The 26,342-nt window shown below is 40.9% G+C and overlaps 1 protein-coding gene across 3 annotated transcripts; it reads left to right on the top strand.

Annotated features, from left to right (window-relative positions):
- Positions 1-227: 227 nt before the first annotated feature.
- stk39 (serine threonine kinase 39) lies at positions 228-25,213 on the top strand. Of its 3 annotated transcripts, XM_047600987.1 has the most exons (18): positions 237-971; positions 2,710-2,822; positions 3,039-3,147; positions 3,729-3,867; positions 4,559-4,614; positions 5,981-6,090; positions 6,288-6,389; positions 6,614-6,747; positions 6,910-6,958; positions 8,018-8,083; positions 11,285-11,407; positions 12,050-12,079; positions 12,484-12,540; positions 13,235-13,296; positions 20,285-20,337; positions 20,502-20,570; positions 21,094-21,158; positions 23,688-25,213. In XM_047600987.1, the coding sequence occupies exons 1-18, from the start codon at positions 866-868 to the stop codon at positions 23,760-23,762; spliced, it is 1,518 nt and encodes a 505-aa protein (XP_047456943.1). In that variant the 5' UTR covers positions 237-865; the 3' UTR covers positions 23,763-25,213. The 3 variants fall into 3 exon arrangements, with proteins under 3 accessions (XP_047456944.1, XP_047456945.1, XP_047456943.1); XM_047600988.1 differs by lacking the exon at positions 12,484-12,540 and having other exon boundaries at positions 228-971; XM_047600989.1 differs by lacking the exons at positions 12,050-12,079; positions 12,484-12,540 and having other exon boundaries at positions 229-971.
- The last annotated feature ends 1,129 nt before the right edge of the window (positions 25,214-26,342 follow it).

Genomic DNA, 26,342 nt, shown 5'->3' with positions numbered 1-26,342 from the left:
CATGTATAAGCTTATTTATATCAATTAAAAATTAGATACACGTCTCAAAAACAATATGGCGTGAATATCAAAACCTCCATGAAAACATAATGTATAAGAGTACATTAGCAAAACGCTGTTGCTCCATGATATGTTTATTTAAATTAAAAACAATCAACAATAAAAACAATCAGGCCATTCAAATTACAACTCAAAACACGAATAAACACTATCTCGTATTATATTATAAAAGTCTAGATAGGCTTTTCTACCTTTCTGCTATCATGTATATTTAAGTGCTTTATATTATATTATAAATTAAATAAAAACAGCTTAACACACTTGGACCGTACATCTTCATGTTGGTGTGAAGGCGCCATCTACTGGCCAGTATTAGCACAGCCTCCCGTGACACATTAAAATCGTCACAAGTACGTGTCACACAAAGTATTAACACAATGCGATAGTATTTAGTCGGCTCCAGGGACAATTCCTTTACCTTCTATTAGCTTCAGTTGAATTAAAGAAAACGTATGATTAAAAAAAAACATTTCGGAGAGCTATGAGAATGATTAAATAAATAGTTTCAACCGAGGTCTTCCTGTTTCTAGTCAAACCTCCTACATGTCAGGGGTATTGATGTAATGAGTGAGTGCGGGTCCGTTATTTTCCGGGTCGCGCGCCGTGGTGTCGGTGGTTTGCTCTGCTGCAGCTGACACTCGCACCAAGGAGGAGGAGGAGGAGGAGGAGGAGGAGAGGTCACATTTGACTCTCCCTCCCCTCTCTTTCTGCCTCTATCTCCCCCTGTCTCTCTCTGTCTGCCCGTCAGTCCGTGAGAGAGGCTGCTAACTAGCGCAGCAGCAGCAGCATCACCACCATCATCATCATGGCGGATCAAGGCGAATCCACGGCTCCAGCCCAACACCCGCAACCAACGCTGACAACCAGCTGGCCAATTACCAGGGAGTCGTACGAGCTGCAGGAAGTCATAGGTTCGTATAGATGCCACGGACGCGGCGTACGGTCACGGAGAGAAGGGCACCCCGCTGAGGGTTATCAGTTGTGAATGACGACGAGGGGCCTACCGGCTTTTTTTTTTTTTTTTTTTTCCTTCTCGTGTGCCGTGCTTTGCAATGCGGATGTTAACATTTGAGGACTACCGGTTTACAGCAGATGTGTCGGTGACTCAGACGCAGCGGAATGAGTGGAAATGTATGCACTGCCGGGCTTTTAAAATGTCACTTCTGTTAAAGTGGCCTTTCATTTCAGCTGCGTGGATAAGGAGAGACCCACTCCAGCGGTGCCAGTTTATGGCACGTGTCCAGTTTATTAGCCTTTCCTAAAAAAAAAAAAAAAATCACAGAGGCTGCCTGTGGCTGTGTTAAGACCCACGATGCGTTGTTTAAGCTGCGCTATCTGCTAATAGACATAATTTAAAGAGGCAAACACATCCTGTCAAGTAAGCAATGTCAAAGCTATATTCTCACCGTGATAATCGCGCATCAGCTCTTTTTTGTGCAGCACTTTTGGCGAGCATTTCTCGTTTTTACATGTGGTTCATGAATAAAATGGACTTGCAGTTAACAATAATAATAATAATAGCAACTATACGATGGTCATTTTTAGAACGACTTCAAATGTTAGCTTGACCTAATTAAGAAGTGATACACGATACTAATATTTTCTCCGTTGCTCTGTTTTCCCATTCAACATGTTGATATACTCTTATTTGTTCAGACACTCAAGAAATTCACTTGGTAGGATAAAAGAAGCAAATTCTCATTTTGCAAAATCTGGATGCATGATGTTTCATTATGAGTTGGTGAAGTTTTCTACACTTTTAGATTGTTCTTTTAGCTCTAACTGGAACAAAAGTCACACATGAAAGGCAGCAGACTAGACATGCTCACTCAGTTGTTAAGCATTGTTTACTATAAAACATACTTAGTCAGCCTATTATGCATGTTTTCTTTATTATTAAATTTCAATTAACTCCATGCGTATTACTGTGAAGCCTGTGGAGATTCCATTTGTTGATTTATGAAGTAGTTTTACTGTATGATTTTTCTTTTTAATGACAGTAAAAAAAGTTTTAAAAACTGCCTGCATTAGTCACACAATGTTGATTTTTTGTGTTTCTGCTAGTAATTATTATTATTATTAATAATAATAATAAAAAACAAAACAAAAACAATAGCAGTAATCTCGAATGTACTGCGAAGGTACAAAAGGAAGTTGTGCGAATATTTTTGGCAGATGTTTGTGCTGTGCAGATCAGCTGACAAGCCATATCATTAGCGATAAGAAATAGCCCCCACAGCTGCTCACTGTGATGAGCTGCGAGACCACCCCTCTCCCCACTCATTATCATCCCGTAGGCCGACATAGTCTTCACTTTGCCTTATCTGCCGCTAACAGTTGGCGAGCAATATGCTTGTGTGTTACAGCATCCTGGTGTGATCCACTACTCCACAGCATGGCCTGATTTGTAATGAATCAAGTAAACAACATGTTGTGTAAAAAGAAAAAAAAAAAAACGTGTCACGCTCTGAGTCAGCTTGTGTGTCGGCCTAATATTCCAGCCACGGCGCATGAAATAAAAACTGAGAAACAGCATGTCAGATGGGTGCACGGCAAAGCCACGGAGTGATGCTGAGTGTGAGAGTCTCCCAGCTGTGTGTGTGTGAGTCCCTCTTGGTTCCCGTTGTCATTGCTCTGTTGTGGTTCCAGGAAGCGGGGCCACAGCTGTGGTGCAGGCGGCCCTCTGTACCCCCAGACAGGAGCGCGTGGCCATAAAGAGAATCAACCTGGAAAAATGCCAGACCAGCATGGATGAGCTATTGGTGTGTACAATAAATACGGGCTATTTTTTCACGGTTTTCAACACTCAACACTCTAATGCAACTACTTTCCCCCTGATCCATAATGTTCTGTGAAGTACAATTAATGCAGTTTGTTGATTTTAATCAGGTATCATCTGTTTTGTTGAGGTGTATGCTGTGCTTCTCGCAGATTATAATGAAATAACAAATGATCTGATCGTCTGTCTCCACCAACAGAAAGAAATTCAAGCCATGAGCCAGTGCAGCCACCCCAATGTTGTCACCTACTACACCTCATTTGTCGTCAAAGATGAACTTTGGTTAGTCATGAAGCTTCTGAGTGGAGGTAAGCTTCGCTTGTACCGCGTCTCACGGTGGATTAATAATGCAGTAATGCCAAAGTGATGATAGAACACTGTAAATTAATTTTTGATGCCTTATCTACTGATAAGGGGAATGAATATCTGTGTTGTAATCAACATGTAGCTCAAATTAAAAAAAAAAAAAAGAAAGTAGTTCAGAATGCACTCGTTGTTCTCTGACTACACTGATTAAAGTCACAGTATGAAGCTATGTTAATATATGATTGAAAATGTGTTAAATATGACAAATTTGATAGTTTTTATTTCTAAAGATAAGCTTTAGATGCTCCTTTATTGATCCCTCGCAGGAGAAAGTCGGTGTGACACAGCAGCATTAGAACAAGATACAGAGAAAATAAAGCTTGCATATAAATATAGGATATATAAGATAACAGTAATGTTGTTATTGTACGCCATCAATACTGCCATATGCAATCTGTACACTACATTTCTGGTAAATTGTGCAGTGGCTGTGGAAGAGGTAGCTACTATCATAATGTGACAATGCTGTGTTCCTCTTGTATATGTAATGAGGATTAACCAACTGCTTTTGCTTTCTTTTTAGGCTCCATGCTGGATATAATCAAGCACGCGAGCAAAGAAGAGGACAAAAACCGAGCCTTGGACGAGCCCATTATTGCCACTATACTAAAAGAAGTTCTCGAGGGCCTTGACTATCTGCACAGAAATGGACAGATTCACAGGTAGCATTTTTTTTTTTAATTTGTCGTTACGTTTTATTTTATGTTGTAAGGAAACTAAAGTCCATGTCAAGTTTAAATGTCAATCTGTTATAAGGAAGCAAAAATTCAGGATTTAAGTCATCTTTATTCTCACTTCCACAATGTATTAATAAAGACACACTTGTGTGTCCCTTTGTGCTACATACAGCACATGCAGAGGTGTCACTTACTACGTCTATTAATATGTCAGTTGCTAAAACCCCACTTTTACCATTCGTGTCATACTATAGAATAGTAAATGTAAATATAGACGGTATGTGCACAAGTACAAAATGTAAGTCTATAGTGCTTGTACAATATTGTGCAAAGGTATCGCAGACAGCTGTAGTGCAAATATACGGATGGTGGACGGCGTAATGAACGCATCTTGGTACAGAGGTGCCACGGATGCACACAGTGCACATGTCCAGCAGTCGTCTTACAGTTCGCTGAGGAGTGAAACGAATTAAAATATGCACATTCGTTGGGCTGCAGCTCAGCTCTTCTGACCTTCCCACTTCCTGGATTTCAAGGTCGGTGAGAGCCGGGCTTAACTCTATCAGGCCCTTGGGCAGGTTCGATGGGCACTGGGACTCATTAGCACGGATGGAAGAATCAATGCCGCCCCACATGACCCTGTTGTTTGACTGCATTATTGTTTTCTTGACCTCAGGGATGTGAAAGCTGGGAACATACTACTGGGAGAAGACGGATCTGTTCAGATTGCAGGTTTGTTGAACATGATATGACTGCTGTAGTATTACACTGTTGTTGGGTTGAAACTCAGTGCATATACTGTACGTATATATATGTTGGTTGATCTATCTATCTATCTATATCTATCTATCTATCTATCTATCTATCTATCTATCTATCTATCTATCTATCTATCTATCTATCTATCTATCTATCTATCTGTTCCATTTAGCCACTTCAGTCTTGGGCTCCATTAACTTTGACTATGTTTTTCAATGTGCCCATGAACAGCGTTCAGCTTATCACCGAGGCGTGTGTGCCCTGCTCCCTTCACAAGTCTAATAGTAACACAATAGACAGCAAAAATGAAAATATTTACTATCCAGCATCTGAAATGGACAAATTACTGTTGATACTGAAAACTCCCCGTCACACCTCAGCTGGTGCCTGTGTACCAACCGGAGCACACCTCGCTGATATTTTGCACCTTCTCATCCCAGAGTTGATCACAGTAGTGAAGCAGGGGCCATAGACGTCCCCCTGTTGCTGCCTCCAGCTGGACTTGGACAGTCAGCTGGTTGTAGAGCGGCGAGGCTCAACTGCGTGGGTTCTCGGTTCCCTACTTCTTCACAGCCAGAGCCCAAAACTTCCCTTTTCTGTTCGTCATAAAGACCTTTTTTTGACTTTTGCTGACGTGAAGTCAGGAAGTGTTTCACGGAGAGGCCCCATAAAGCAACCACTTCAGCTTTATAAATTGTTGTACAGTACTTTGCCGTCATACCGCAGTCCGTCATGAATGTCGTCTTTCCCCTTCAAGCGTCAGCACAATTAAAAAGACGTACTTCTCAGCTATCGACCTCAGAGTGATGCAAGGTCTCAATGTCGTAGTGATGTCAGTGGGGAACCCTACCACTTGTTGTAGTCTGCTCTCACTGACCTGTAATTTCCTGGGGCCAAGACTAATGTCCTGTCCCGCGTGGGTCAGTTCTGCAGTGATTGCCCTGCAGCGATGAAGTGGACGAGCTGAAAGGGCTTTGCCAAGACTTCCAATGCTGTCTGGGACTTCTTCCAGTTTCCTTATTACCTGGTCGGGGCGCCACCTGTAATGACCCTGAATCTATGCCGTCTTGCGGTCACGCAGGATGTGGTGGAGATTTATGTCGGCCGTTTCACCCGAAACTAACCATCTTGGAAGACTGGCCGAGCCAGGAAGGATTTAATAGATGGCTCTGATTAAAAAAATGCAATCCTGCTTGAGGGTCGTCCTCGAGAGAAGGCACTCATGCTTTATCCGCTGGTCTTGCTGGCAAATAACTGTGTTTTAAACGCAAACATTTAACACAGCAAAAATGTTCTCAATCAATTACGCCTTGTTTATTTATATTTCTTTTATTTACAGATTTTGGCGTGAGTGCATTTCTGGCCACTGGGGGTGATATGACTAGGAACAAAGTTCGAAAGACCTTTGTTGGCACGCCATGCTGGATGGCACCAGAGGTGATGGAACAGGTGAGTCTGTGTGTAGCTGTGCAAAGACAGGTGCTGGTGACATTGTTTCTTTCATACAGTATGCTGGCAAATGTGTTTGCCTGAGTTTGTGTCTTGTTGTTGTTAGTCAACCTCTATGTAATGCTATATTTTTAACTACTGAATTATTGCATCAACAAAATGCCCCAGTAGACAGTATTGCAATTCTGTGCCCACAGGTTCGAGGCTATGATTTCAAAGCAGATATATGGAGTTTTGGAATTACAGCCATAGAGTTAGCGACGGGCTCTGCCCCATATCACCGGTACCCCCCCATGAAGGTGAGTGTTCTGTATGTTTTTATTCAGTTCAATGTCATTCTGTAAATTACACTGACCAAGAGAAGAAGAAAACTGTGGCCATAAAGTCCTGTATTGGTAAATACAGAAGAAGACAGAAGCTTGCCTCTACTTTCCACAACATTTCCATATTCCCTGATGTGAATTCTTTTCTCCATCTGCTATCAACTTGTGGGTGGTTTTGATCCTTATTTTTGTCTTTTCAGGTTTTAATGCTTACCCTACAGAACGATCCACCCACTCTAGAGACGGGTGTCGAGGACAAGGAAATGTTAAAAAAATATGGCAAGTCATTTAGAAAGCTAATAACTATGTGCCTTCAGAAGGAACCTGCCAAAAGGTGAGCGACACGTTCCCTATATATATCAAATAAATATTTAACTAACGTGATCTGATGCAATTAGTGGTCAATAATAAGGGACCCGATCCTTGATTATTAAATTCACAGTGCTGTGTTGTGGTATTTTTTTGCAATTGTACTTTTTTTGTGTGTTACCTCTAGGCCTACAGCTGCAGAGCTTTTGAAGTGTAAATTCTTCCAAAAGGCCAAGGTATTTGTCTCATCTCAAATATTTGGCTCGACATCTTTGTTTGCCTTTGTTATTAGTGTTATTCTTGTGACTTCGTGCCAAGTCCAACAATGACTCAGCTGTGTGTGCTGAATTTATTTGTTAATGATAGTAATCCTCACTTGGCTACATCAGGCAATTCAGTTCACGTAAGGGTACAACATTTATCAAAACTATGACATCTTTAAGCTCTCCATTTCATCTTAATTGAGTGAGTTAGAACCAAATAACTTTAGATTATTTACAGATGACCTCTCTCCAATAACTTTGACATCTGGGAAATTTTACAGACATGTGCTTTAATAATTAGATTAGAATAGATACTTTATTCATCTGTTTGATTTAGATTCTGGAAAATTTGTTAAAAAACTATTTAGAGGAGGAAGACCTTGTTCATAACCGTTTATTGGGTGAGGAACCGTATCTTAAATGTGGGTTAAATGTGGTCTGCTAGGTCCATCTCTGCATGAACGCTGAGCTTAACTGTTTTATTAGGGTTCATAATAATGTGATAATGTGTATGTTGACCTCAGAACTTATGTTGTAATGGTCTAAATACACGCTTACATTTATTTATTACTTAAGTGGAAGGAACCATATATGTTAAATTCATTGACCTTGATTTTCTTCATGAAAATGAAAAAAAAAAATAGAAAAATTTCACAAAAGTAAAAAATGGGGGTGTGCCTGTGGGCACAGAATTGCAATACTGTCTACTGGGGCATTTTGTTGATGCAATAATTCAGTAGTTAAAAATATAGCATTATATAGCACTTCTTCAGTCAAGGGTTGAAATTTTGAATTTCCAAATATTTTAATGAGTGCCCTATAAAGGGTTGATAATGAATAATAAATGATACCCACAGCCTAGTAGTATGGTTTTAATTTTCCTACAGCTTTTTCTGTTCCACCAACCCTATTGATTTTTTAAAAAAATATTTCAACATCTTTGAAAAATACAACCCAAGCTGTTTGTGACTCATTATCACGTTTATTAAATTTGCCCGATTTGATTCATTTCTCTCTTTTTTTCTCTTGCAGAACAAAGAATACCTGGTAGAAAAGCTTTTGTGTCGTGCACCAAAGATTTCCCAGAGAGCGAAGAAGGTATGTTTACAGAAACATTCCCTGTAAAATAACTCAACTATTGACTAAACATGAGTAAATTATGGCAGGGGCTGACTGAAGTGTCTCCCTCCACCGGAGTGGTGCATTTACAGTCAACACGAGCCGTGCACTTTGACTTTCTTGGGCACCTCTTTGTACCCTGCTCTGTAGGTCACGTAAAAATATGGGCCCGCTGAGAGTCGAGCGCCGTGCACGTAATGAGCCTTGCGTTAGTGGTCCGCGTGTCGCACTGAGGACAAACAGGACTAAACGAATTGTGAACATTAGGCAGCAGAAAGGACAACGTTTTTCTCGCTCTGCTGCGCACTGGCCACAGTTTACAGAGAGGAAGTGCACTTTTCAGGCACAGCTGATATTGGCTTCATGTGACACTCCGCCTGGATGGGCATCACAGGAGTGGGAACAGAGGGCTTTTTGCCAGAAGGCAGAGTGGCCCGCGTGGAGGGGGTGGAAATTCACTGGCGTGGTTGGGAGTAAGCGGAGGACAGAGTAGATCGCACGTCCATTACTGTGTGTGACGTTGTAATTACGCACGACCAGTGCAGGGTGTCAATAGAGAGCGAGGAAGCCATGGGGGACTGACACGGTGTTGTTCAGGGTTGTTGATAGTTAATGTGAAGTGTCAGTCATAACAAAGGACGACAAGGTGCTCACAGTTAAGTGGATATGATTGATTTGTTAATGCACTTTCCAGTTTAGGTTGTATTTGCAGTCGCTTACACACAAATTCTACAAGACGTAATTTTAAATACGCTACAACGTGAATGGTGTTTGTTTGTTTTTTTTATGTCTGGAGTCGTGTTAAACATGTAAAACAGATGCAGTCCTGGTATGATTCACTTGATAGCTTTGGTCGGGGAAATGTGCGAGCTGCAGAGCAAACGTCCTTGTTCTTTTGTGCTGAACAGAGTCATGTGCATTATAAACTCAGCAACATCAGCCAAAGCTTGCAGAGACAAGCAGTAATTCAGAAACGCTGTCATCCCAGGATACTGTGACCTCTGTGACCGCAGCAGCCTCTCTCTCTTTCATATATTGTGTAATTCACTCCTGAACCTCCTTGTTGCTCTCCTCTCTGTTCACAGCCACCTTAAATCTATTGACTTTTCTTTTGCCCTTTTGCGCCTCTCTATCTTGGGGTACTTTTTCTTTTTTTGTTTTTGTCCTGTGTGGTAATCATGAAAAACTACTGCGATTCTCCTCCAAGGACACAAATACAGATGGTTCAGGTACAAAAGCAGATGGCGCCCTTTAAACGGGTTTCCAAAGGCACCTGACTTCTCCTTTTACATACTTCAGCGAATGAGAATCTGGTGGCAGATTCTGTCACCGGCAAAGTAATTTTAATGGGACATAGTTTAACTAATGAATGGAGAGAGAGGGACTCAAAAATGGAAGGAAGTGAGCGATACAGGAACTTGCCTGTTGCGTTACAGACAAACAAGGATTTGTGGAGGCTTTGTGTGTACGAATGTCAAATGAAGATAATGTTAAGTCATGCAGAATAAAGTGTAGGTACATTTGAGTTGGATGGCCAGCAGAGGGCACTCTGACACACACAACGCGGCTTGCAAATGAGGAAATAGCAGGCATTCATTGTTTAAAGATTACACATTAGTGGCTTACAACCAGTTGCGGTCTTGAATCATCATTGATTTGTTACATAATAAAAAGTGGTCTGTGGCACAAATGATAGTGGAATACTGATTGAGTTCTGCATGGCTGCTTAAATTAAAGACAACAGGTCTTTCATCAGTTCTTAGACAATCTGACCATTAAGTGTTTATGCTCCTACTTAGACTATATTAGGATTTTTCTACATTCATATCAGGTGACGTTGTGATGTGTTGGGTGATCGTGCGTGGCTGCTGAGTGCATTCATCTGTATCTGTTTTGCTCAAGGACCCTGAGCAGAGCTGGGGGAGCCTTGGTTCTATGTCAGGTTTGGAGAATAAACCCGACACCACCAGAATGGTAGCGCTTCCTAAACTTTGACGTTGCCTAGATCAGAGGATTTGATGTGACCCCCGGTGCTAGTGGCTTTACAGTTTTGTGTGGTTTCTCTTCTGTAACACTGCGGTGCTCTTCTATCTTATCTCACACTGCTAGACTAGTGACGTGTTGCTTGTCTTACACGCTTTCCCCTGACTGTAGATCTGCAACAGATTGCAGGCTTTGCCAGTGACGCCACCATACTTGTGTGTATCTGCTTTGTTAGGCTGGATACATTTTTAGCTTTTTCATTTGCATTCTTTGTGCTGTATCCGAAGCGGACTCACTGAACTGATGAAATGTCTACATGCAACAACCGCTCCATGTCTCAATATAACAACACATTTTTCCTGTTATTATTACATATTATTTTTTAATGACTGTAAATGAAATGTATTTTCACTAATTCAGGCTACAGTGTCACCTACTGATCCGTCCTTTTTTTTTTAAAAAAAAACAAACAAACAACATATTAAATAAAAGTTTCCCTTTTTATATTCAGCGCATCACGCTGTAAAAATAATGTGTTTTGATCGTTTTTCAAACGCTGTTGCTGTGAAAACGACCTTTATAAAACACAATGTCATTTCCAACCTAATAGCCCGGACATATTCAACAACAGGCTAACTGGCTTGTACAGCCAAGATTTTATGCCCCTAAATGAATTATATCCTCCCAAGTCTACACTTACTGGTCATTTCATTAGGCACTCCAGTGAACAGACCTGCACTAAACCTCAGCTTCATAATGTTAAAATGTCTAGTTTATGTAGAAGTGATTGTGTAACTGAACTCTGTGTTCACTTTGGAGAATGTAGTTTGTGGAGCTGCTAAACTGCATCGACTTAAACTCAAATGTTTCATATTATTTAGCTTATTGTCCACAACGGGTTTGCCAAAATAATAGAAACATGTCAGACTACAATACAATCCAATAGGACTACAAACCAAATCGGTAGTTATTCTAAACAACCACTGAATACCGTGCCCATCATGAATGTAGGACTTAGATTAAAATGCGGTTGGTTCCACTGCTGTACCTAATGAAGTGGCCGGTGAGTGCATCCCCTCATTCAAAAGGCCGGTGAATCCTAATGGAATTATGTAAAGCGCCTGTGCAAATAGAGACACCCAATCGAATGATTTCCATAACATTAAATGCGTACGCGTGTATGTTGTGACGCTCCAGGTGAGGAGAGTCCCGGGCTCCAGTGGCCACTTGCACAAGACGGAGGACGGAGACTGGGAGTGGAGCGATGACGAGCTGGACGAGGGCAGCGAGGAGGGCAAGGCAGCGGTGAATCAGGGCAGGGTAGGTGAGGCTCCTCACACACAGGCACAAGTGTATTCACTCACATTTACTCTTCAGGTACATGAGCTTTATGCCTTTATTCAATGTATTTTGGATCAAATCTACAACCGCATAATGCATGGACACTCAAAAATCTCAGTTATTAAGGTGTTGCATGTCATGTCTAACCTACAGATCAAACCTTTGTAACCTCACCTTCTGTCTCAGACGCTGTATGTTCCTTCACTCCCTTACCGGTTAATTTTTTTGAATAGCAGATGGCTTATCTCTGAGGGAGTCTGTCAAGACGTCACTGTAATGAGCTGGAAGATAGCTGTAAGGATTCCAGGCAGGAGGAAGTAGATAACTATGATCAAAGAGCCCTTTGATGGAGATGCCCAGCATTAACGTCTGATGCAATAAATTATATTCTTACAACAGCCGTGATTTAAGAAATAAGCTGTTGCTTATAGATGTTTTCACATAGGTGTTCTTTTAGTTTGATTCAATGATCTCATATTTGTTACTTTTCTGCAGTTGTACCTTGAGAAATGTTCATATAAAATTGTGTCAAAATGAGGGTTTACTGACATTAGAAAGTACAACATTAATACCACACTGTGCATGAATGTGATCATGTGTCTGATTTCTTTTTCCCTCCAGTCACGAAGGGTCAAAGATGAGGCCAAAGATGTAAGTTAGCTATTCCTCTCATAGTCCGCTTTTAGCCTGCAATTAAAAATTTTAATTATATATATATATATTTTGTATTATGCTGAAGAGGAAAGTTTCCACAGAAAAACTGGCTTCTGTATAATTTGACAATTTGGCAGCGGGACTAGATTTGGCAATGTAGTTAACTGGCCCTCGTGGGCAGCTGTTTGTGTAAGAATCATGAACTCAGTTATGAATGTTTATTTCACTCGACACATTTTCATGCAGCTTCATCAAAGCAGACAAAAACCGGCAGATTGCTCCTCGTTGAATGTTTCAAACTGGCTTTCCTCTGTTGTTTTTATAAGACGAGCTCTGATGTGATATTTACCGACGATGTAATAGCATTTACGCAATTATGCCTCTCATTTTGTTCCTCCCAGAATGAGGAGAATGCCAACAATATCCCTATTGATGGCTTGTCTATTCAGCATCCCCAGGTGAGGGATTCACCGGCAGCGCTAATTTATCACGATTCCGTGACCTTGATTCCACCGCGATTGTGTGTCCGCGTGCGTCTGCGTACATGCCTGCGCTTGCTTGCTTTTCATGTATGTCGGTGTGTGTCTGTCGGTCTGTGTGCGCGCGTGTGTGTCGGTGGGCGTGTGTGAACATGTGAGAATGTCTCCTGGAGGGATGCTCTCAGCAGTAATAACTCAGAGTAAATGGCCGCCTGCCTGACAGTGCCAGTTCAGCGGCTGGTTGTATCTCATCTGAAGACTCGCTGCCATTGTAGCCCATTTTCCGAGCCTGTTGTCATTTTGAAAATGAGCCAAAGCAGTTTGAGGTGTAGTCTTGCAATTCTCTCTGACAGCTACTCAGCGGTCATTTCTTATCCATAATAGCCATTCTTTGCCACATAAAGAGCCCATTTGTAATATGGTATTGATAACAGTGATGGACCTCAACACAGTGTACCTTTATGTATTGTTCCTTTTTCTTTTCCCTTACAACTTTTCCTCCACTAAGTGGAAGACGTTTTTCAACATAAACGCCCACACAGTCACTATGTGTTCGTCTTGCAGTTAGCAGAACATTTGTCTCTGCAGGGACATAGTTTAAGAAACATTTTCTTTTTTTTTTTTGCATGCGATCACTGTTGTCTGCTTCATCACAAGATATTTTCTCATACAGGTTGAACCATATGAGGGTACGAGATTCTTTGAAGGCGCTGTGAACATGGTACTACGGCTAAGGTGAGACTGGCTGCTATATTTTCTCGACAATAACACCACAACCACCACCCCACACATGCACACACACGCACACACACACACACACAGGTCTAAACTGATATTTGAAATGTGTTTTCAAGACCATATTCACAGATCTGTTATCACTTCACTTTGTCCGATACAGGCAAGCTAGTAAAAGAGCGATGTGTACCTGCTACAGAGGGTATCTGGTGTTATCTTTCTCTCACCGCTCTCGTCGTATTGAGAGGTGTCACACGCCATTGCTCCTTGCAGTCTTCCCTCCCTGAGACCGGTTGCACTTATAGCACCGCAGCCGTCTTTGCTGCGTTATTCAGGACGCCGCTGTTGAGGAAAATGTTTTAGTAACGACGCAGAGGCTTGTGATTCAGCCACCGAACAGAACCATCAACCATGTAGATCCGTCCTCTTATGAAACAACTATATTCAGGGTGGATGCTCAGTTGCGTTCGGGGTATGTCATAATGCATTTTGTTCTTTCACTTCTTTGTTCGTCCTACTCAGGATGCAAACGCACATAAAAAAAAAAAAAAAAAAAAAAAAGAACCAGAGTGAGAGGCTGCAGCAGCAGCAACAGACAGCCAATTGTGCATTTTTGGACAGTTGAAAGTCTGCCAGGAGCTCCCTGATGAGCCGGTTGCTGAGCACACCCTTGCTTGAATAGACATCTGAAGGTCTCCCCCCAGGCACTGAGCATAGCACGGGAACAAAAAAAAAAAAAAGGCATTTTAGTCTGTGCGTACTAACAAAACTGTTGTCTAGATACAACAGGTGGCTGCTAACCGTTTACAGGTTAGCCGCCAAGTCATTATCCCAACCTGGAAATGAAAACACATCTGCTGTTCTTTGAAGCTTTTGGCTTTTTCTTCACTTTCATCATCTATTCACGGGTCTAATGATTGTTTGTTTGCCTTAGCTCAGATGTGATTAGATCTGGTTGCCGGTAGTACAATTGCGGCGTTCACTGCAGCTCTTATTACATGCAAATGCAGCCAACGTGCTGGTAAAATGTGTCAAAGCAGAGTCGTGCAGCAAATGATTTAATTTCCATAGAGAAGTGCGCTCCCCGTATTTAATGTGGTCGTGGCATTCGGCTGTCAGGTCGTTTCTCTGGTTTGTCGGCGGGAATTATTGTATTAGGGATGTAAACGTGGGATGGAAGCCCTCTTAGATGTGAGGCCAAAGGCTTCGTGACATTTTCCTTTCTCTGAAACATGCAGGTTTGAAAAGCTCTTTTATGTTCCCTAATGCCCTGTTCTTTGACATGATCATGTGTTAATGATTGGATTTTTGTTTTATGCTTTACATTCCTTAAACTACAAAAACATACACTTGACAGAACATTATCTGAAATTTAACGCAACAGCTCTTTGAAGATCAAATAATATCAAGCCCCTTTGTTTCTGGTTTTATCAACAAATGTGTCCACATCTGAAGAGCAGACGTCATTACGCACAGTTTGCTTCCTATTAAATGTGAATTTTTGGGATAAGAACAGGCTCCGGTTGTGACTGAGTAACTTGCATCACAGTTGTGGAGGTTTTGGCTGGTGTGTTTTAAAGTGAATCAGCACAGAAGGTTTTATAAGATGAGAGACTGCCTTCATATTTTGGGATTTCTTTTGGCAGCGCTCCTGTGTTGTGGAGGCAGAATGAAAGATATTTATGGCCTTCGCAAATCGTATAAGGCTCCATAAGAAGCAGCGCATTTTAGCGGGGTGATTCGATAGAGGCTTTATTTGGAACATTAATGTAAAGCTGTTCGTTTTTATCTGTCTGTTTGTAGATTTAAAATAGTAGTTTTTATTTATTTAAAAAAAAAAACTCAATTATCTCTGTGATCTTATTCCCAGTTGTTACAACAGTAACAGCATTTGAAAGAGCAAAACAAACATTTGGTCTCCTTTCTCGGCCCAGACAGGTCTTTCGGCTGATTAGCATGAGTTTATGGTAATGTCATTGCCTCTGGAGCAGGAACAGGCAAGTCAGCAGTTCAAAAGGGAAATGCCTATAATGTTTGACTGTTCTTGGTGCAATGTCATTGGAGCTTTACTAAATTGATTTCACTGAGTAGTTAAGTCCAGAGGTGACATTTGCTTGTTATTTCTAAAGCCTCGCGTTTATAAGGCGCAGCTCGAAGTTGACAAATGTCAGCTTAGCTTCTGGAAAATCCTCTTGATGGTGAAATTTCAGATAGATGTGGATATAGTGTTCGTAAGCTATAAGCCCGAAGACGGGTTTACTGTTTGTGAACTTCTTGTCGGTTGATTTTGATCCATACAAGAGATTAGATAAGACAAAATAATCCTTTATCCACTAGACCATGTTTTATTTCTTTAATCAATCACATAGTGGGTCTCTGTTGGTTTTACTCCTTGCCCTTGTGTTTCCCGCACTTGTGATCACTTCTCTACCTTAATTTACTCCCCCTGTCTTATTTAAGTTCTGTGTGTAGCCCTCTTTTAGTTGTTTAGTTTTAGATGCCAAGCTCTGTCTGTGTGCTGTGTGATTCTCACTTGAGCTTCTTGCACCTTTTTAGTTTGTTGTGCTTTGTGTCCAGCCTCAGTCTGCTCCTTGTTTTCCACTTCCCTTCACATGCCCCAATTTTTATGACTCCAGTCACAAGCATTATGACACGCATGTCCTCATGGACGAGGGGACGATCCAATTAGAGGTTGGTGGTCAAAAATTAAACCTTAAAACACATGTTTTGGCCCATTCCTTAGCAATTATATTTAAAAACAAACAAACAAAAAAAATGATAAAGTGATGACAGTTTGTATCCCAGAGGTCACTGTATCATCATACGGTTCTTTAAAAACACTTTTATTGAATTCTTCAAAAGTTGTCACTACGGTTATTTGAGTCAGGGCAGATATGGACCAAGGCAACTTGAGTGGTTGTTGAGACATACAACCGGGAGACAGTAATTCTACTTTTGGATCCTGTGCCTTTGAATTGTTGTTTTGTTAAAAGCTTGCTTACTGTTTTTCAACCTGCCTCTGGTGCCCTACGCATGGGTCCTCTTTGCACTCAGCTTCACCTGCAGACTGCACAGGCACCTGAAGTTGCTCCCATTTTTCAAGTAAATATTTACTGAGTAGTTAAATAATAATGAACTGTATTCTCCACGATGGATTTATTTTTCTTTATAAAAATGTAATACTTTTGGCCATGTGTATTTTGCACTGACTTGAAGACAAGGTTACAGTTAATTAACTTAGTTTCAGACGCTAGTTTCAGTCTATTTATATGTTTAACCTCATTTTAAATAATCAACATGAATTTCATCACCGGAGCTACAGTCCTTTGGTAAACGTTAGCTATAATTTTTCACAGTGAATTCTCCTCAGACGTATACTGTGTGCTATCTGTGTGTCTCTAAACGTTTACGCGTATTAAAGTATACAATGCCTGTAAAAAATCGTCTCAGCTGTTTAGGAGGCCTGTCTGTTGTCCCTGGCCTCAGTGGTGTGTAGCGCATTTGCATTTTCTTATCTATAAATTCGATTTGGCTCTGCTGTGGGTAAGCTCTCTGACAGCCAACGATGCTGAGCTACAGTGACGCACACTGGAATAATTTTAATGGATTACACTTGAGATTTCATCACCAAACTCTTTCACGTTTGAAATGTTTATGAAATCCCAAAGCTTCCTTGATTAGTGAATAAACAGTGTTTCCAAGTTATGATTATACTTAACGTTTTTCAGATTATTGCGGAATAGACTTGCCGTGGGTTTATACTTACTCACTTACTTAGGCCTTTAAATTCCCAGAAGAACATAGGTCATCCATGAAGCTCATCCATTCACTCTGGTTGAATGTTGCCAGGACGGCCCTACTTCTTCATCTCCTGTTCTGAGATTCTTCTCAGTCTTCCTCTTTCCCTGTGGGTTCCACGTCAGCGCCTGTTTTGTGATTGATTTCTTTCTTCTGAGTGTGTGACTGTTCCACTTCCATTTCCTCCCCCGGATTTGAATTTATATCATGTCTTGTTTGGTGAGTTCCCACAGGTTGCCGTTGGCGAGATGTTGTTGGGCCAGTTTATTCTCAGGAGGCGTCTGAGGCGCCGGTTAATGGAGGTCTGCGCCTCACTGAGTATAGTGGTGGTGGCTTTCCAGGTTTCTGAGCTGTAGAGCAGAGTGGTCTTTACGTTTGAGTTGAAGATTTGTAGCTTGGTCCTGAGTGGCAAGGTTTTTGCCTTCCAGATATTCCTTAGCATGTTGAATGTTGTCCAGCCTGGGTTCATACACTCAAACATTAAATCTTGATAGTAACGCGCAAAAAAAAAGGTTTAAGTGAGTGAAACAATCTCTGTTGGCTTTCTAACAAGGAGACAGATTTTAGGCACATTTCATTTGGACAGTTTTATAATCATCTGACATGCGTGTTGCCTCATCAGCCTTGGAAACGCACACCCTGTGCTTCCTCTGCTGGGAAACGAGATGTTGTTTATATCCGTCTGCTGCAAGATGTGCAAAATAAAACAGCTAATTGATAGCAAGTACTGGCTCACGCTATTTTATGTGGTCTCAACTCGTTACAGATGTGTCTTTAGCTGCGTGAGCGCTGACTTATGGCTCTAATCTCATCTAAAATGAGGGTTGAGGTCTAGTCGAGTGATTTTTATTAACTACGCCGCAAACTAATGAATCTCCAGCAACCATCGTTTTTTTTTGTTTTTTTTTACGGAGGTAGCTCTGTTGGGTCCTGTCTTCACCAGGAGGCAGCTACTCCACTGTGGAAAACACATTTTAAAGACAGACTTCTTGTGAATATGATGCAAATCAGTGTAAGCTGATGCTCGAATGAGGTTGAAGGTTACATCTTATTATTGCAGTTTAATACTAGTAGGATATACACTACCAAACTATACACCGGCAGAAGTTTGATGTTTTTTTCTTTACTTTTACTACCTTCTACATTGTATATAGATACTGAAGTCATCAAATATAAGCAAGATACATGGAATTATATATGTGCTTTCTGAGGCAGTCACCAGAAAGGGTTTTCCAACAGCCTTGAATGAGTTTCCAGAGATGTTAAGCACTTGTTGACCCTTTCGCCTTCACCCTGGGGTCCATCTCGTCTCAAACCATCTCAATTGGGTTTAGGTCGGGTGACTGTGGAGGCCAGGTCACGCAGCGCAGCCTTCCATCACTCTCCTTCTTAATCAAATAGCCCTTACACAGCTCGGAGGAGTGTTTGGGGTCGTTGTCCTGTTGAAAAATTAATGATGGTCCAGCTAAACGCAAACCGGATGAGAAGGCATGTCGCTGGAGGATGCTGTGGTAGCAAGGCTGCTTCAGTGCGCCTTCACTTTTGAATAAATCCCCAACGGTGTCGCCAGCAAAGCACCCCCCTACGCCATCACACCTCCTCCTCCGTGCTTCACGGTGGGAACCACGCATGTAGAGACCAAAGCAAAACAAAGGGTGGCTGTTTGGAAGAATCTAAAATATAAAACATGTTTTGAATTATTTCCCACTTTTTTCCATATGTGCTAAATAAATAGTGATGAAAATAAAGACCATTAAATGAGAAGGTGTACCCAGACATGTGACTGGTAGTGTATATGCTTGTTTGGGTTTAGAATATACCAGAATTTAAAAACAAACAAACTGTTTTTTCAACTCTCATTTTTAGAGGTGCTTGGTCAAAGTATGGACTAGATGCACCTATGGCTGCTGACCAAATGTCAGAGTTTCTGATTTATTGAAGTTGTCTCATCATATAAATTAGCATTCAAGTCACACTTACAGTTATCTACACAGTATTACAGAATAGGAGATCAAATTCTTAACATACACAGATGGAAATTCAAAGGTTTCCTGCAGTTCCTTATGTGATGATTTAGCTAAAAGGGTTTTCATGTGCTCGTTTTAACCTCACAGTATATTTCAGTAGATGCTGCAGGTATGATGCAAGCAGGAAAGCTGCTAAACATCTGTTACCTTTATTCAGCTCTGTGTGTGGAAAACTACTCAGACATATCCTCTGCACACTCTCTTTAGGCTCTTCATTTAGTGTAACACATTTTTCCCACTGGTGCTGTGCTTTAATGTTTTTTTTTTTTTTTTACCGCAGTGTGTGTCATTCAAAGCGTCATCGCAAAGTGAGAGAAAATTCAGCTCAGTATAATATCCATTGCTTTTTCCTGACGACTCACTTGCGATTATTGTGTCAGTTAAATGGCCTAAAGTCATTACCATCAATCATTAACACCCCTAGCTCGGAAATCTACTGTTTTACAGTAACAATAGATCAAATTACCGTGTTTATTATGAGAAACTGGCCGGTGGTGACAAAACCAGAATCAATTTCTAACGTCGACAGAGTGTTTAGACGTCAGTGCACAGCTCGTCAATCTTTATTGTAATTAGTGAACAAAGTGGGACTGGAAAGGCAGTTATGGAGAATTATGGGAAATAATGGTAAACAAATGAATTCGTCTGGTTAGTTAGTTATTATAAGAGTGTGTGTAAGTGTAACGAATAACCACAGCCGACCAAGTAAGAGAGATCGACCACAGTCTAATTTTAAATCATTATTATAGTTTGCATGTCTCTTTAATATTCTAAATATTGTTTGAGTGGCGGCTCTGATATATTTAAGTGATTGGGATGCAACCTCTATTACTAGCAAAGACATGAAAGGGAAAGATGAAGCTAAACAGAGAAGCTGTTTGACTACTGGCGGAGTGGCCGGGTTTCTGATCTATTTTGGTGATGGTATGAGAAACCCGATAGACTCAACAAAATGACTGTTACTTGAGAGGCAGTGAGTCAGAATAACGGCATGACTGCATATTTGTAACAGCGGGGAGGCTTCTCCTTCAATTGCAAATAAGAAAAAAAAAAAAGTCCAAGCAATTTTCATCTCTGCACTGTGCCACCATCTCCATTTGAGCGGGAGCGGCAACACATGTAAATCTGCTCGTGCATTCACACCAACTTGTGTTTTCTTTCAGAAACTCCAGAAAGGAGCTGAATGACATCCGGTTTGAATTTACTCCTGGGCGAGGTAAGGGCTCAGCCTAAATGAATTTAGAAGACGCTATTGCCTTTGTGATAACGTCTAATAATGTCGTGTGTGTGGGATAGGATAGCATCCAATTTGTAATCTAATGTAATTACCTGCTAAGTGGAATGTTGCAGGTCCAATATTTGTCATGTTCTTCCCTCAAGACACTGCTGACGGCGTCTCCCAGGAGCTGTTCTCTGCCGGTCTGGTCAACGGCCACGATGTTGTAGTTGGTAATATTACAGCTTTTCATTCTTGTAAATGTAAATGTAAATTATGTTGTTTGTACATTTACTTTAAACCAGAGGTCTTCAACGTTTTTCAGGCCAAACTGGTGGAGAGATTAAGTAGGGACCTCCTACCTACTATATGTGTTCTATATTAAATTCGGCATAGTGCTGTATATAAATATACATTATTTTTTATCACTTTGCGTTCAATATCAAGCTAATCAAATAGTACACAGGTTCAAATATCGTGTACATGTGTAACAGTAGGGTGTTTGAGGAGGGCAAAATATATATATATATATATATGTGTAGTGTCTGATCAACCAAAGATGTTGCAACCCCCTGGCAGTATCTCCATGGACTCCTTAGGGGTCGTGGCCCCCATGTTGAAGACCTATGCGTCAAACATCACTTAGAGGGCATTGGTGTAATCATGCAATTATATCAACTTTGCACATTTACGAAATTTTCCAAACTAGTTTGTTGTTCTTATTTGCACACTCTTGTTCTCCTTTTGTCCTTGCAGTTGCTGCTAACCTTCAAAAGATTGTAGATGACCCAACCACCTACAAAGTTTTGACCTTTAAGCTGGTGAGTTTGCAGATGATTGATGGTGAATGCAAGCCACCCAGGCTTTGTCGTGCCCGACAGTGTCCGGCCGTAAACAGCTCGTTGGATGAAAGGTTTGGTGAAGAATGGGAAAGCTGGGGATATTAGGAGGGACACAAACAACACAAATGGCTCCAACATGAACCAGCATGTGTCTCTAAAGGTTTTCACTCTGTTACACAAAGAAATTGTTTGAGGAAGCAGATTGGTGGAGGAGTGAAGTGCAATGGAAGGCTACAGAATCCTATAATTATAAAAATACTAATGAGCAATGGCCAGTAATTATCGTGGCATCCTTTGTGTGAGGTTCAGTTTCACAGCTGTAGCATGAATAAACCAGATCTCGATTCAAGTCTTTTAACTTCATCCAGTTCAGTGTTTATTTGTTATACATTACTAAGATCAGGACAAAAAACACATTACCTCCAAACTATCTACATTAGAAAAAGTCTGTTTGTGATGTTTATATGTTAGAACGTGATAATAAGGAAACAAAATAGTCAATCTGGATTTGCCAGAATATGTAAATTACATTTAAATTACATTTTAATGAGTTTTTGTCATTGTGGGTAAACAACATCTGTGCTTTGGGGTCGCGGTGCTTTGTAGCACTGACCTTTCTGACGTGTTTGCGTTATCAGCAGCTACAAGTATTGCAGGTGGGCAAATCTCCTGAGAGTCACAGTGAAGGCTCAGCTGGTCATGCCATGTGGATATATGGGTGCGCTTTCATTTCCATATGTTAGCTCTGCTCCACTGCAGGCCGTACAAAATCCTCTCCGCGGCTCAACTCTGCCTTTCCAAACAAAGAGTTACGAGGGCAGTGTCACAAAACCCAGGGAGTGAGAGTAATTGCCCACGCAGGGGGAACAATTCATAACACTTTATGCAGACAATTTATGGAGTGGGTGTCACTGTTGCAGCTTTATGACTGAACCGAGCAAGAGATCACTGTAGACTTTGCACTCACAAAAACTGACCTGTTTGAATAACAGTGCCTCCATGTTGATTAGTCTACCACAGAGCCCGAGTGTTGGAGTGTCTCTTCCAGATAAGGGATGAATTGTGGAGGCCAGCATGTGTTAGGTCGCTCATTCATACTCTTGAGAACAGCTGAACGACGAAAAATTAATTTTTAGCGAGCACTCCGACAAATCTAAATGCACACTGCTGTCAGCACTGAGATTAGATGAGGTGCTGGAAGTCAGATATTGTGCTTTTTCCTACAGTCTGATTGGTTTACAAGCATTTCTTAATCATTGGTTTCTAAAATCAATGGGCTAAAGGGATTTGATCCAATTCAGCCAGAAGAACATAAGACGAGCGAGTGTTTGGTGAAAGGGCCTCTCCTCCTTTCAGCGTTACACTTCACCGGGGGTAATATCGGGGAGCTCGGCTTGTGTAAAAGCTCTTTCACTCAAAAGTCTGATTTCTTTCTCTACCTCAAGGACACTGTCATGTTACGACAAGAAAGAGCTTTTTTTTTTCCAGGCTGCAATCTCAAAATTTCTTGCACATTTGAAAAATATCCTCTACTCTATTTGTATGCTGCAGACTTGAGATTTATTTTACTGTAATTCGCCCAAACCAGTAGAAACAGCACCAGATGAAAAACAAATGAAAGAATGAGGATGTGTCCAGTAGCTCATATACTGTAGTACAAAATACTGTGTGATGTTTACATTACATGTGAAAAAAATGTATTCAAATAACAGCGATCTACATCTGACCTACATTGGTTCCTCTTTCTTAGAGGAAACTAAGATCGAGGTTTGCACAAGGCTAGAAGCTTTAGTGTTTTGAAATGATTAGTTGATCGCATAAATGAGGCGCAGTGTAAAAAGAGTTGGTTGGAGTGATGAATTAACAGGCGTCTGTCAGCCTACTCGGCTCTTTGCTGCAGCTCTGATGAGCTTTTCTGCTCTCAGTTTACGACCAAAACTGTTCACTCTTCACCTCTCATCAGTTTCCTCTAGAAATCCACCTTATACAGGCGTACCTGTATCATCATCCATAAATCTGCCAAATGCAGGTGGACAAAGTTAGTGACTGGCTGCTGTAAAATCGTTGAATATTGGACTTTACCATTACCAGGAGACCCAGAAACATAAAACAGGATAAAATATCCTTTATTGTCATTGCACAACACAGGTTGCACAGGGCAATGTTATTTTGTTTTCAGCTCTGCAAGATGCTCGGTATAAACAATAAAAAAAATAAAATAAATAAAAAGAGAATATATAATCTAAATCTAGGGCAGAATAAAATGGAATTGAGTGTAATATAAATATAAATATGGCTATAGAATATACAGTTACATGTACAGTATTGTGCAAATTGCCATCCACTACAGAAGCAGGTTATTTACACAGCAGCAGCACGGTTGTACAGTCAACTCTTGGCGTGATTGTTTGTCCAAAGAGAATGAAATATTGAACTACATCGTCTTTCAGAATTTTCATCTGCCTGCTCTTATTGAGCGATTCTCTCACCGTCTTACTCTTTCTACAGGCATCCGGCTGCGATGACGACGAGATCCCTGATGAGGTGAAGTTGATCGGCTTTGCGCAGCTAAGTGTTAGCTGATGCTCTCTTCATGCCTGGAGCAGGTGAGACAGGGAAGACAGTTCAGGGCAGACAGACTGAGGAACACACCACCACTTCCTGCAATATCTTCCCCAACACCCCACCCCGAGCCAAGAACGCACTTCTCCCTCCCCCCCTACTCCTTTTCACCTTCCCCGAGGTCAAGCTCCACCACCACCACCCTACCTATCTACCTACACCTCCTTAGCACCGACTTCCCTGCTCACTGTCCTTCGACCTTTATTCGTAAAAACATTCCACCGCCCAACGCACAGTCCAGGATCAGGATACAGCCCAGGAACCTAAAGATCTTCTCAGGTGGTAAAAGAAGGTGATTAACATGTAGCTTTGAATGTTTTATTTATTTATTTCTTCCACTCATTTTTATTTTTACATGGAATTACCTCTTTGTTTGACAAAGCTCTCATTATTTATTGAAATGAGAAGGTATTTTTATTTTGTTTTTCTCTCACACTGTTTTGTTGCCACCGTGAAAACAAATTAGCTTCGACTCGCATCTCACAAACCCACTCATTTGTGAAGTTTCCCTGAGGTCTGTGTCAGAATGTAAGATTTAGTTTAATTTATGAGGAAAAGCACATTTTAATAACACAATGAATGTCTAAAAAGAGAATGAATTGTATTTGCGTGTCAAGACCTGTTTCACAGGAACAAGAATGGAACCATTTGCTTGAGTGTGCAGAAAAAAAATGAGACCTGGATGCTACTGTGTATAATTTGCTGCTCTCTACAGTGTTAACGCTTCAAAATGCTAGAGGTGCCTTGTTTTTCTGTGCCTAAGAAAGTAGTCAACGAATGAGACCACACAAGGAGCAGAACCTGCTGATTACCATTTCACCAATGTATTACTCCAGCAATGAAACAATTCAAATGACCTATCTTGACCTAATAAAGCAAGCTGAAATGCACTTTTGCCCCCCCGACAGGCGAATGCTCAGCCTCCAGAGGCAAGTTAATTTATGTGCTTTAGTCATCAGAGACCTAAAACAAAACAGGACCTGGAGTCACTTTAAGTCTTCTGGTTGATGTGTTTTCAGATGCCAGGCTAATATAGAAAACATTTGCAATCTCTTGCTCTGCCCTGCTGCACTACAAAACCTTTTCTGCTCCCCCCACAAATGAAAATAGTCGTCACTAAAATGTACTGTATGACAAAGCGTCCGAGGATGAAACCAAACAGCAACTACTGAAAGGGTGATGAGCCATTTGTAAGTCCAAACAAGTCCAGTAGCGCTAAATTATTTTTAGGTACTGATGTGGTAAATATTAACTTCTGACTAAAATCCTTTATTTTATGAAGTAATTTATTGTGTTTTTTATGTACAGTATGTGTACCATTTCAGCATATTTACCCCTGTCCCCTCTCTGTAATCAGCTGATGTCAAATTTCTGATGAAGAGCAACAAATAAAGAATTGCGATTATTTAAAAGATATGCGTCAAGTGTTGTATATTCACATACTTGATTATAGGCAGATTTGTTTATTTTATTTCCCACTCACCACCTACACTTTAACCTACACTGTTTCTGCCTCCTGTGCGAAAATGACATACAATAATAGATGTGTTATATCTTATTATATCTACTGGGTGTATGAATAATTTTGGTCACCTATGACACAAAAAACAGTGAGATTGCTACAAAAGTTTCAAAATAAAGATATATGTCCAGGCAGACTCATAAATTATGCCTTTTTTGTCACATTTTGGCACCATATGCGCCATTTGACCTTTCTCGGCTACCGGTCTGAAAAACTAATTTAGTTTCACTGAAATATCACTAAATGCAAATACAACAGTCTTGACTCATTCATCGCCTTTGGTGAAACTCAAAGGAGAATATCACGACAACCAATGGCTCAATTCTCATGACTGACACTTCTATTGACCAATCAGAGTCTAGGGAATTGAATATCATGCTCAAATTTACCATATCAACCACCAATGACGATCCAGAGCGAAGTAAACACAAAGATTACATATGGTCAGTCGTCCTACCTCCAACCTAGAAGCCCCTTCCTCTTCATGTAAAGAAATGGGAGCGCCCTTGATTAATTTCAAACCGATGCAGAGTCATACGAAAAGCCTTTAGCAGTGTTTTTTGCAGCTGGAATATAACTTTTAATCACAAAAACGTAGACATACTTTATGATTTTGCGAATGCTTTTTTGTGACTCTGGCTTCTAGCTCTCTGAGTTGTCGCACAGTGAAGAGACAGACATCATTGTAATCAGCAGGATCACTGCTATATGTCATTTGCGTGGCTATCTTGAAATGGTGAAATTAGTAGAAGCACTGAAAGAAATGTTCACAGTATTGGTGTTTTTGTCACATTCCCATACAATTGCTTGGGGGGTTAATTGTGTTTCGTTTACGTGGCAATGCCTGATTAAGGCTTTTAGATGAGTCTCTCCCCGCCTTTTTGGTGTATTACATGTTCATAATGGTGCATGCTATAATGTGTTATGCTATAATCCCGCCGGATCTGACGTCAGCCCCGCTGTACAGGGAGCTCTCAGCAGAGTTTGGCTGCAAATTTACAGCCCCTTATGGGAACATT

The sequence above is a fragment of the Mugil cephalus genome, chromosome 12 (genome assembly GCF_022458985.1).
Source record: "Mugil cephalus isolate CIBA_MC_2020 chromosome 12, CIBA_Mcephalus_1.1, whole genome shotgun sequence".
Classification (NCBI taxonomy): domain Eukaryota; kingdom Metazoa; phylum Chordata; class Actinopteri; order Mugiliformes; family Mugilidae; genus Mugil; species Mugil cephalus.
The sequence above is the reverse complement of the archived record's forward strand: the minus strand, read 5'-3'. Positions and strand labels throughout refer to the sequence as shown.

Excerpts from the sequence above, each read along its gene's own strand:
- stk39 (XM_047600987.1), top strand. The coding sequence starts at position 866 with ATGGCGGATCAAGGCGAATCCACGGCTCCAGCCCAACACCCGCAACCA. Across the intron at positions 2,823-3,038 it reads CCAGCATGGATGAGCTATTG|AAAGAAATTCAAGCCATGAG; the intron begins GTGTGTACAATA and ends CTCCACCAACAG. Across the intron at positions 12,541-13,234 it reads TGTCTATTCAGCATCCCCAG|GTTGAACCATATGAGGGTAC; the intron begins GTGAGGGATTCA and ends TTTCTCATACAG.